The 12,381-nt window shown below is 33.2% G+C and overlaps 1 protein-coding gene across 2 annotated transcripts; it reads left to right on the forward strand.

Annotated features, from left to right (window-relative positions):
• Positions 531-9,993, forward strand: LOC18589736. 2 transcript variants are annotated; one of them, XM_007014837.2, is made up of 12 exons: positions 532-876; positions 965-1,105; positions 1,859-1,907; positions 2,295-2,312; positions 2,977-3,089; positions 3,164-3,277; positions 7,539-7,589; positions 8,232-8,320; positions 8,417-8,477; positions 8,554-8,631; positions 8,855-8,965; positions 9,585-9,993. In XM_007014837.2, the coding sequence occupies exons 1-12, from the start codon at positions 754-756 to the stop codon at positions 9,711-9,713; spliced, it is 1,077 nt and encodes a 358-aa protein (XP_007014899.2). In that variant the 5' UTR covers positions 532-753; the 3' UTR covers positions 9,714-9,993. The 2 variants fall into 2 exon arrangements, with proteins under 2 accessions (XP_017983613.1, XP_007014899.2); XM_018128124.1 differs by lacking the exon at positions 7,539-7,589 and having other exon boundaries at positions 531-876.

The raw sequence follows: 12,381 nt of genomic DNA on the forward strand, positions 1-12,381 counted from the left end.
TTAAAGATATGCAAATCGATTTGAGAGATTGATTGAGCATATTTTAAACTCGAAATATCCTCCTCCACTTTGAAACTGATAGATCATGACGACGAAAAGACAAAAATCAAAACTTTATAAATATGCAATATTCATGGAAATGAAAGAACCAAAAAAAGGACTGGTTTTAGAAATTTATTACCTCTATTATATTACTTACTTTAATCAATTGTGAATTTAAACCCATGGTCACCTAAAATGTTGGATTAAGTTTATTACTTGAAGAAATTAAGTTGTACCCTCCAAAATTATTCGTTCAAGGAGAATGATGAACTCCATTAGTTCTTCTCTGTTACATCTGTTGACATGTTTAAAATAATATACAGTACAACGGCCGAAAAGGTGTCGTTTTGACACCAATTTCCTTCTTAAAAAATGGTTCTTTTATTTTATTTCATTATTTTTTTTACTTATATATAATAATCTATTTATTAGAAAATAGAAACAAAAATAAAGAGCGGTCGTTTGAGAGTTTCCCAACGGAAAAAACTGGCGTGTGAAACCTGTGAGAGAGGACAGCCTTGGGCTTAGGCTTAAACAGTCTCTCTCTTTCTCTCTCAGTTTCGTAACACATTTTTCTTCCCACATCCCACAATTTTCTCTCTCAGTTTCGTAACACATTTTTCTTCCCACATCCCACAATTTAAACCCCTTCCAACCTCCACCACTGCTTTGATTTACAATTAAAAGAAACGAAAATAAGAAATCTCAAGCATGGCAGCCCCTCCACAAATCGCGGTTCTGGGAGCCGGAATATTCGTAAAAACCCAATACATCCCGAGACTCGCCGAGATCTCGCATCTCCTCTGCCTCAAATACATCTGGAGCCGTACACAGGTTTTTTTCTTTTTTTCATTGAAAGATTTCCTTATTTCGTTTTGCTGCTTATTGAAATAGTAATGATCTTGTTGATGACAATGAGAAGGAATCTGCCAGAGGAGCTGTTGAGTTAGCGAAGCAGCATTTCCCTGGAGTGGAATGTAAATGGGGAGACCAAGGTCTAAACGACATCATTCAAGATGCTTCTATTCTTGGTGTTGCTGTCGTTTTGGCTGGCCAAGCTCAGGTTCTTTACTTCACTTTTCTTCATCATTATTTTCTCCACAAACTCTTTAATGTGTATACATACATATATATCAAACTACTGCATTAGAATTTGAAAGTGTTTTCATAAATAGTACCTTAATAAGCGCCCTTACAGCACTCATTAAGATTTGCCAGAAAATTTTAAGGTGAAATGGTTTGGGATGGCTTTGCATTTGTAAAATGAGTAAAATATGAATGTTCATGTCATGTAACTGTTGGGCTGTTGCTGCCTTCTCTATATCAAGCACCTTGAATGGCCATTAATAAGTTTTTGAACTGTTGCTTTTGTATTTATTATTTGCTTTCAAGTTGTCTCGGAGAGAAACTAGTACTTTGATGGACAACAAATTACATTTTTATACTTGCTAATCATCCTTTGGAAGTTTTCTCATTGTCTGGTCTCTTTCCTTGCTTCTTTATCCTCATCTTGATCTAATTTTGTTAACACTTGCCTAACTCTTGAAATATGCCTATCCTTTTTTGATGAATTTCTTGTGAAGTTTATGTTATTACAAGCACCATGCAGAGGTAGATAACTCAGAAAATTAACAGTGACAAAACTGTAATAATTAGAGTTCAATCCAACTCTTTATGAGAGAAACTTTTAGCAAACACTGTTTTGATATCCTGCTTACTTTTCTTCACCAGACCATTGTACAATTTAGCATGACATTATACTAATTCTACTAATTAGTGAATTGTTGTCACTTACATGTTAAAATAAACTATGCAGGTAGATATGTCACTGAAGTTGCTAAAAGGAGGGAAGCATGTCATTCAAGGTGACATATGTTGTTATGTTCTAACCGTAAAGACAAGCGCATTATGTTTTTTTGTTCTTTTAATGAGGCTCATTAGCTTTTTCTAGTTTCAATTTGTTTCATAGATTCTCTTTATATTCAACCACCACCCTACGTTTTCCTTTCAAAGAAAATAAAATCAAACAAAATTGCATCCCACCGCTCCCCTTGTTTTTTCTTGAACAAAAGGCAGGAGAGACAGATGATGCACCTCCTAGATATGTTGTAGTACGTAGCTAGCATAATCATAGTTTGGATTATATGATTAGATATTAGTCTTATTGTTTATTCTTCCATGCGTAATGCACTAAATTTCCTTTTGTTTTGCATGTGCCATATGTATCACCTGGCTAACTCATGGATCTCTAGAGAAACCTGCAGCAGCTAGTAAGTTCAATACTGTTTCAGTTAAATGTTCTTCAGTTGGTTTCTAATTTTAGAAAATGCTATTTCTATCCTTTATTCTCTTAATTTTTGCTTATTATGAACTTAACATACGCACATAGCAAAACATGAATCAAAGAATTATTAACAAAAGATAGAATGCACAAAATGCTGGAGGTTGGAAACAACAATCAGAAGTAAAAAACATCTTACCAAAAGTCTGAATGATGACAGGTCTCCACAACTTCCAGTTCTTTGTATTACAAATGTAGTATGTTTCGACAATGTTGTCTACTTTCTCCCCATCACCTAAGACAGCAAAATGAAGACAGGAAAGCAAAGATTTGTTTAAAGCTTTTCCCATTTACAAACTTCACTTTTGGACAGAAGCAAAAATATTTTGGTACTGGAAACAAATTTTTTCTCTTTGATACTTGAGAACAAAACTTCCAAAATTTTTTCCAAAGCAGCATTGACAATATTTGGTATCAAAAAAATTTTATTGATATATATTCTTCAAGATCCTTCTTGTATAGATTATATATGCTGCTACGAGCTTTTAAAATAACTTCTCTCTCATCCTCTTCCCACCCAAACAAAGAAAGAAAGAAGAAAAAGTATTATGATATTTGATTTCTTTAGCAACTGGAATGGTTTTATATTGTAGGCACAACTGAGACAGAAACTGCACTTTCTAGTTACAAATCCATTTGTAGCAACCCTGGTCAACCAATTTGGGCTGTAGCAGAAAACTATCGATTTGAACCTGCCTTTGTAGAGGTACTCTTTTGTGTATTCCTGGTTTTGTTAAATCTATACTGCCGTCCAAGTTTCAAATTTCTTTGCTTTTGCAGAGCAAGAAACTAATTGCTGACATTGGGGATATGATGAATGTCCAAATTATTATTGAAGGTTCGATGAATAGTTCAAATCCTTATTTCTCTAGCTCTTGGAGGCGAAATTTTGAGGTATGTCTTTCAAAATGATATCTAAAGACGTAAGCTTCTTTTCTTGTGCACAAGCTGTTCTGTCTAAGTATACCGTCTATCACGATGGCGTAAACTATTTCCAACACATAGTTAAACATTATACTTCACCCAATCAGAAATTGATAAATCAGATTTCTAAATCATTCCTTGCTAAGATGAGAAGCTATGTTGCTGAGTGGAATACAGATGCCAGACACGTTCCCACATCCAATATTTTTTTGTTTGATTTTTCATGTATGTATCTATATGTGTGAGGTTTGACCCAAAATGTCATGTTTATTTGAGATATTTATACTTTATATGTGTTTGACATGGGTACAATAAGTCAACAGTTGTTTCTTGTAGTATGTGTTCTGTGAATCTTGAAATTCAAGGGTCATCTTGGCATGAATATTGATACTATCAGCTCTATGACCTTTATTAGCATGCTTGAATTGTTTAATAAACTAAGATAGGGGAAGGTGTGTAAAACGTGTCTCATGCACACCCCTTAAACAGTTTGCTGTTTATAGTAAGTATAAAAGGAACAAATAAAGACCTTTAAACTTAAAGCCCTTGCTAAACCTTTTTAAACTACATGTTGATATTATTTACAGATGTGGGAAATAATAAAGTACATTGTGGTCATTCTTCATACCATAATATTCTATACATATATATATGGGGAGGGATCCACTTACATTAATGTAAAACAAAAGAGTTTTATGCTTTTTTTTTAATGTTGGATCAAAATTAGATCTATGACTAAGATCAAAACCTTTTTTTCAATCATTGCCTTCTCTTTATCGTTTCTTCTTTATTTCTCGCTTTCACCAAGCTGATGGATATTCGTCATTTTGAAGTAATTTTTGGAGTCTCTTTTCCATTTTTTTTGTTTTTTGATATTGTTGATTACTAAGTATTATAGGAGTTCATCATTCTACATTTTAGGGTTAAAGGAAAACAACATAAATAGAATTTAAGCTTTATCTAGATGAGAGAAAGCCACAGCAATTGCATCAGCTAATAAAATTTGGGTTAAGCCTGTTGGAGGCAATTGAAAGATTTGGTTGGGTCATGGATCTTCTTCACTTATAGTTATGTGTCTTTGAGAGTAGCTACCTGGAAACTAATTTTGAGATTACAATCTAAGAATATAAAATATTTGTTTGAGAGATTTGAGTTGTTGAAAGTCGTAAAGAGATGCAGATTTAGTAGAAAAAGCTAGAAAATAGAGAAATGAAGAAGAAATGAGGAGAGAAAAGTTAGGATGAGTAAAAAAAAAAATTTCTAATCTTAGCCTTAGATTTAATTTTGATCCAACAGTCAAAGAGGTGTGTAAAACTCTTTAATTTTATACTGATGTTGGTGAATTCCCCCTTTTATACACACAAACACATATATGTATGTAGGTATGTATGTACTTATGTATATACACACATTTATATCAAAGTTGTAAAAGGCACAAGGCAATAGGACTCTTACATTGCTTGAGATGCAAGGCACAAAAAATGTACTTGCTTGAGAGAAGGTGCTAAGTTCTTAAAGAAAATTAATATATTTCACACAATGAAAATTCTATGTACTATTTATACATACATATGTACATTCATGCATATCAATGTTGTCAAAGGCACAAGGTGCTAGGACTTTTACATTGCTTGAGGCACAAGACGCAAAAAAATACTTGCCTAAGTGAAGAAAGGTGCTACATTCTTAAAGATAATTAATATATTGCACACAAAGAAAACTCTATGTATTATATCTAATAAGCTTTAAATATATGATTTTGTTAATAAAAATTAAAGAGTTGCCACCATTTCATTGCCTAGTGCTCAAAGATGAAGAACTATCACATCTAACAACATCTAACAACGCTCAATGTTTACTTCCATTTTCAATGAAAGATTAGGCATCTACCATATTACCTATTACCTAGTGTTTTATTCTTCTAAAGGTAGTTGACATTGTCCTATTTTAACTATTATAAATATAAGTAAAAAGCCAAAGGGATGCGGAAATCACACATGCTTTTGATGCACCTTTCAACTTAAAAAGGAGTGCCTAGGCACAAAAGAGCATTTGATTTATATAAGGCACCTCACCAAAGGGGTGTGAGGTGCTTTGCTTGATTTGCATTGTGCCTTAGCGTGTAGGTTCACATCTTGACAACACTGATATTTATGATAAGGTTGTCTGCACAAGGGGGCTCACCTCAACTTCTTACTGATTCTTTCTTCACTCTCTCTCTATTTTTCTACACTTCACTGACATAATCATCAAAGGGTTGGCTGGAGTAAAACTCCAGCTCTTGCATTATTATCCGTCTTGCGAGTTTCAGCTGGGCACCATTGTTGATAGTAGAATTTAATTTTTAAGTCAACATTTTGGCACCATCTATAAGAACAACGGTCATGTCCCAACCAAATCTAATCCCTCTGCTGAAGACCTCTTCTTCACAGATTCCAAATATGAAAGAGGGGTGAGTTTTATGGTGTCATTAACTTTTTTTAAGCCATTAATGTTAGGACTTTTGTATGAAAGATTGCTCATATTTTGCTCAATGAGTTTGGAAAATGAATAGAGGTACCTGGTTGGTTGATATTACGTGTTTTGATTAAAAAATTTCAAGGAAATTAACAAATATGGTTTTGGGTTTTCTAGGAAGAAAATCTCATTTAGCAAAACTTTCTATTGCAAAATATGATTAAAGAAAAGATTTTCTAGATTAGGTCTTGAAACCTTTTTGCATGAATAAGAAAATGCTGAAGATCTGGTTATGGTTTTGAATTATATTCTTTACATAAAAACCACTTGGATGTTTCACTCCATGCCCTACACAAAATTATCAACATCCTTCTCCAAGTAGCTTCCTACAAACGGCTTAGGCTTCAGCTCTTCCACTTGTTGTGTAAGGAGTGGGCCAACCACCCCAGGTGCTCTATACATACAAAGCTCACCCTTGTGTTTCTCAATCTCATCAATTTGTCTCAATATATCCTGATTATTTGGAGTAGACACCAGCATTCTTCATCTTGTAATCAGAGGCTATATAGCCAAATTCTTTACATTCAAAACACTGCATGGGGATCTTTTTTGAGATTTCTTTCTTCTGGTTCTTTTAGCAACGAAATACTGTATCAAATATTAATCTCCTTTTCAAGAATAACTTATTTTGAAATTCTTGCCTTCACTTATGGAATTTCACCTTAAATTTAATCCATGAGGGAAATGTTGCAAACTGTAATCACATTCTCTATATTCACAAACTTATATTCAATCCATTAAGTCATTAAACTGGCATAATAATCTTGCACACATTTCTCATCTTGTCCATACTTAAACATCTCAAATTCATTTTGAAATTTTCCTGCCCAGTTTGGTTGTTGATACACCTTTCCAAGATATTCCTACATCTCTTTTGCATTACACTAACCTCTCATGGTATTCCACTGTTTCCCAAAAACCCAATATCCAAGAAACAGTTTTGCATTATTCATCCTCCATCGTTGATTTTCTTTTACATTTGATACATCTGATTTAGTTTCTGTTCCATCAATATTCCCCCATGAACCTTTTCCTTAAACAAAGAATTTAAAAGGAAATTTCTAGGAGGGCTAAATTTTCCCATCCAGTTTGACAGCCAATGTCTCTCATCAGCTGCCATTGAAACCAAAAATCAAATAGTAACAAAGCTTATAATCAACAAATAGGAAACAAACCAGATTGCCAACTAACCAATCACAAGGACCCTCACTAGGAGATCGAAAGTCAAAAATAATTATCCAGTTGATAAAATTGCTGTTTGAGATTAATGCTCTAAAAGCAGAAAAGCCAAGATAAATGAAAACAGAGAACTAGAATCAACAAAACAGAGCTACAACAAAGAGTAAGGACCAGCCACAGCTAAACAAAGTCTTCATTCCACTAGGGACAAAAGCCAAATTAAGTCTCACACCAAGCTCTGATACCACATAAACCAGTACCGATAAAGGTGTAAAATATTTTTGCTACTCACTCACAACAGCTAACAATTTATACCAAGTACAAAAGGTACCAAATCAAATAAATGCCGTCAAGCATAAAACACTCGCTAATACTATTGTAACGGTGCAGTAAGCTCGCTTGAGAACTCTGACCCAAGCAAACCAAGCTAACAAGCCAAAATATGGGTGGTTAAATACAATTACATAATGTACATTATAATTTTCTCTACATTTTTGCCTGTTACATTTGACAAGAAAATCTTTCATTTTGGCAGGGAGGTTTTATTTTGGATATGGGCGTGCATTTCATTGCTGGTTTGAGGATGGTATGTCTCTCTTCCACTATCTTAGTGGCTAATTAACTCTTCTTCGGATCCTTTTTGGATATCATACCGTCTCACAATCCCCCTTTAAAGGCCAGAGAAGAGAAGAGAAACTGTTCTCACATTCTCCCTCTAAAGACAGGAGAAGAGAAGAGAAACTGTGTTTCTCAAAGGATTATTCCTTTGTATGTAAAGTTAAAGCTGCTATTTTCTTCCAAAATGGCAAACATCATGCTGCATGCAAATCATGTCAAAAAAACTATGACCAGGTTTCTTTATGGCCTGATAAATAACTGTTGAAGCCCAGCTGGATGATTAGCTTCATTTCTTGTTTTTAAAATTACATTAACTAGTCGTAGTTTTTGATGGTGGGATAGACAATATCAAGATTCTAGGCCGTACAATCAAGAGCATAAACAATTAGCAAAACACATGAAGAGAAACCCATCCATCAACTCTTTGAATTCCCCTACTGGGGCTCCCTTATCCCTACCCTCTACCCAATGCAGATAAGAAGAAAATGAATAGAAGCAAAATTAGACGCTAAAGTTAAGCTTGATTATTATTATGCTATGTATGAAATGGCTCAATTTTTATTTAGTTATCAATAAATTTGCAATATGACTTTCCCTTTCTTCTGAGCAGATGGTTGGTTGTGAGGTGACTTCGGTATCGGCTATAACCTCTCATATAGATACAACTTTACCTCCTCCAGACATCATTTCTTCTAATTTGTGAGTTAGCTATGGAATATAGTTGATTTTCTATCTACGAATTTTATCTTAGAAATGAAAGGCTAAAGGCTTGGAAATCAAATTTGCTTGCCTCAGTAAGCTGGAAAATGGGTGCTCTGGAGTCTTTGTGCTGGTTGTATCCTCGAGTTCACCTAAGGTATACAGTGGAGAGATATTTCAAACAATTTATGCATACATTGTTATGTTGTGCTCATAGTTTTTAGTGGTTTTAGGTAATTTGGCGAGTCGTCGGCTTGAAAGGAACAGTACAAGTTGAGCGTGGAAAACAAGAGGGAAGGCATGGTTACCTGGTAAACCAGATTTTATTCTTGCAATGCTGATTCATTACATGTTGAAACTCTTGTACTGAACTTTTCCTGAGATTTGTAGTTTCTTTTTAAAATCTAAAGCTACTTTGGAAATTTCTTCTTGATATACTTTCTTTTTAAATTCTAAAGCTTTTTTGGAGATTTTTTGTTGATCAATTTCTGATAAATGACATCCTTCTTTTGATATCTTCGAATGCCATCTCAGGTTTCACTATATAGTGCAGATGGGCAATGCAAAAGCACATTCTACCCATTCTGTGGAGTACACGAAGAATTAAAAGCTTTTATACATGACATTCTGCAGGCGACAGTCAAGGTAAGATCTGATGTTAAGTTCATGATGTTTTGGCTGTTGGATTTTTCATTCCACCACTTGCATACTAGTATTTGTGTTGCTCTCAAAGGTGTTTAGCATCAATTTTTGACTGACAGGATCATTAGGTCATTAGCAGGCAACAGTGTTGATCTATTTTTGATTATCTATGCATTATTCTCATTAGAGTGAGCTTTTCTATAGATAAAAATAGCCTGTCCTAGCATTGGATGAATGTATGAGTTGGTTTAAGTTTAATACGTACTCTCAGACTTCTTTATATGTTTTTTTTTATTCTCTTAAATTACCTGAACTACTCAAATAGTTTTGGTGGCATTTTTTTTTTTTAGTTTATTTGGGGAGGGAGGATTTGGACACAGCTCTTTGAACAAGAAATAAATGCACCTACCATTAAGCCAAATGTTTAGATGCAATTTTTTTTCCTTTTCTTTTTTAATTTTATAAATTAGGCAACATATCAGACTATCCTGATTTCTTTTGGTAATTCTCTCTGGCTGAATAAAAGTGTGAATGTTCAAGAACAATGCTAGCTTGTATGCGCCTGTTCCCCTACAAACTACTTTTTGAAATGACCCTGATCCTCTTGTATACGTTTTTGCAGGAGGGAAGTGGCTATGAAGCTGAACCTCGCAGCTCATTTGTGGAAGGCGCGAGGGATGTTGCTGTGTTAGAGGCCATGCTTGAATCTGGAAACAAGGGTGGAGCCTTGGTTCATGTGAAAAAATTGTAGATTGAGCATGGCCATGGATCTCGACTGCTGACAAAAGTCTAGCAGTAAGAATATGGATTCACAAACTCTTTTACAAGATTGTCAATTGAATGAAGCATTTAGGGATGATAAAATTGGAGGAACTCATAGAGGGAAACTTGTAACAATAAAAGTAGGGTGTAGAAACCATAGAAATGGGTATAATTGAATAAAAATGAGGAATGTTTTCTCCTTCTCTGCAGTACAGTTGTGAGCTCCCCTATCCTATTACAAAATGAGTCAAGTTGCAGGTTGCATTGCATATCTTGTTTTGCCACACTGCTTAAACCCATTCCACTACAGCTTGTGACTATCTTTTAAGTTGGGAATGAGCTGAGAGAAGCAGCATGGTCCTGTCGTACCCATACCTCTGACACGTGGGGCACGTGGGATAAATGTGACTAACCAAACCTGGTGAAGCATAAAATGCACGCCAAACTGCTTTAGGTTATTTCTATTTCCTCTTTTTTTTTTTTTTTATAATATTGCTTTTGCAAATGGCCCAAACTTAATACAGCTCAATTTTGTTTTTCTCTTTTAAAAATCCGTACAACTCAAAATATCAACTCCAATATTATTATTATTATTATTATTATTATTATAAAACATAATATTTTAAAAAACTCTTGAACTACTTAAATAAATTCAAATAAATTTTTAATTTTTTTATTACATTGAATTAAGCTCTTATATTTTAATTTTAAATCAAATATGTTCTTATAATTAATGTTTGATTAATTATTATTAATTAAAATATTAATTGTCATTTTTGATATCACATGGTGCTATTGTGGTATTGACGTGAAGGATATAAATATCACATGATTATATTTTCATATTACGTTATCATTATTATGATATGTTAACATGACAGATTAGAGTAACAATAGTTAGTTAATCAACATCTAATAATAAGAATTTATTTGATTCAAAATAAAAATATAAGTATTTGATTGAAGGTAATAAAAAAGTAAAGATTTATTTAAAATTTTTTAAAATAATTTAAGAATTTATTTTAAGTATTATGTATAATAATAATAATAACAACAACAACAACAAAAATTGCGTTAAATAATCTAAAATTTGAGGAAGAGAGATAGAAATAATGTTTATAGGTATAAATAATGGAAACTCCAAATACAAAAATTCGGTCTCTAATTGGGATCTTTCGGATTATTATAAATTTTGTGGACTTTTTATGATTTTCCTAATAATAAAACGAAGCCTTGCTACTGGTGATTATTTTGTTGAGGGTTTAATGGGAACAATCTGATTAATGGAATGAAAAACAGAGGCGAGAAAAGGGGGAAAGGGGGATAAGAATTGTAATTGTAATCCAATAAATGGCAGGTTGTAGCTGGCAAAGAAAATGACAGGAGAGAAAAGGTATGGGGATTGTCCATGCCCGATGACCACACCACTCCACATGTGCATGACATTATTATTATAACAGTTGAACGGTACGAGAAGCTTCATCATTCCCTATGCACAAATTCGCAATAATCAAAACTTGAGTTTGGTTTTTTCCTTCTTCTTTTCAACTTCTGATTGTTACAAGATCTGATATCCCAGTCAGGTTTCACCTGAGTTCTTTTATCTCTTTGCTTTTATTCTGATGTTACAGTGAATGATCATAATCATCTAACCATGTTCACCATCTTTCCACCATTATCATGATGTAATGATTCAAGTCGTAAGTTGACATGCACACTATAAGTACACTGATTTTATTTATTTGTTGCCTATAAAGATTTTGAGCTTTACATTTTCTAACATCTAATGAATCCCAAAATTTGTTATATATAAAATCTTATTTTACACAGCCAACAGTAATCTTTTCTTTTCTCATTCATTTCTCTTTTCCAATATTAAGAATCAAGTCTAAAAATTCTAAATCAGGTCTCAATTTCTAATTATTAATTGAATATGAAGATGCAAAAAAAAAAAAAATTATTCCGAAACTGCTCAAGGGTGGGATCATTTTGAGGCACCAACTTCTTTATACCATGATGTGTCGATTAGATTAAGATGGGATAACAATTCAGCCTCCTCTATAATGAAATAAAGATCAATGGTTTATTAACACTTTATAATTGGGTTGTAGTGCTTTTAATAACTTAATAAATGCAAAATGTGAATACCTTCACAATATAATTATTGGATTGAGTTATTGTTGAATATATTATTTCATTTTCCATAAAAAAAACATGATAATCTCTTTACCAAAATTAGCTTGTCATATTATGATCATACCTACACACATCTATAGTTTTGGCAAATTGGTGAGAATTTCATGATCTTTGAAAGGTCCTCCATGAAAAAGAGAATGTCATAGCCTTCATATTCTCAATCAACCATGTTTGATGGATAGCATTTTCTTTTCACAATTTTTATGCTATGAATCCTTTTCTATTTCTCTTTTTTAATTAAAAAAATTAGCACTTAAGTGTTGAAAATGTCCAATCATTAATTTTCTACATCATTTTATTTCCCAAGACTTAAAAAATAAGATTTCCTTTTAAATATGCCAAACTGATAATTGCATTAATTACCACAAAGGGTAGTTAGATGAAGTCATGCTCTCATTAATTTACACCAAAAAAAAAAACAAAAAGAAAAAGACATCCTTGAAATTTTGCAGTTAGGTTGT

This window comes from Theobroma cacao, chromosome 9 (genome assembly GCF_000208745.1).
Source record: "Theobroma cacao cultivar B97-61/B2 chromosome 9, Criollo_cocoa_genome_V2, whole genome shotgun sequence".
Lineage (NCBI taxonomy): Eukaryota > Viridiplantae > Streptophyta > Magnoliopsida > Malvales > Malvaceae > Theobroma > Theobroma cacao.

What these genes read in the sequence shown, in the direction of transcription:
- LOC18589736 (XM_007014837.2), top strand. Translation starts at nt 754, where the DNA reads ATGGCAGCCCCTCCACAAATCGCGGTTCTGGGAGCCGGAATATTCGTA. An exon ending in GACATCATTTCTTCTAATTT is followed by an intron (nt 8,321 to 8,416) that starts GTGAGTTAGCTA and finishes TGCTTGCCTCAG; the next exon opens with TAAGCTGGAAAATGGGTGCT. An exon ending in AGGGAAGGCATGGTTACCTG is followed by an intron (nt 8,632 to 8,854) that starts GTAAACCAGATT and finishes ATGCCATCTCAG; the next exon opens with GTTTCACTATATAGTGCAGA.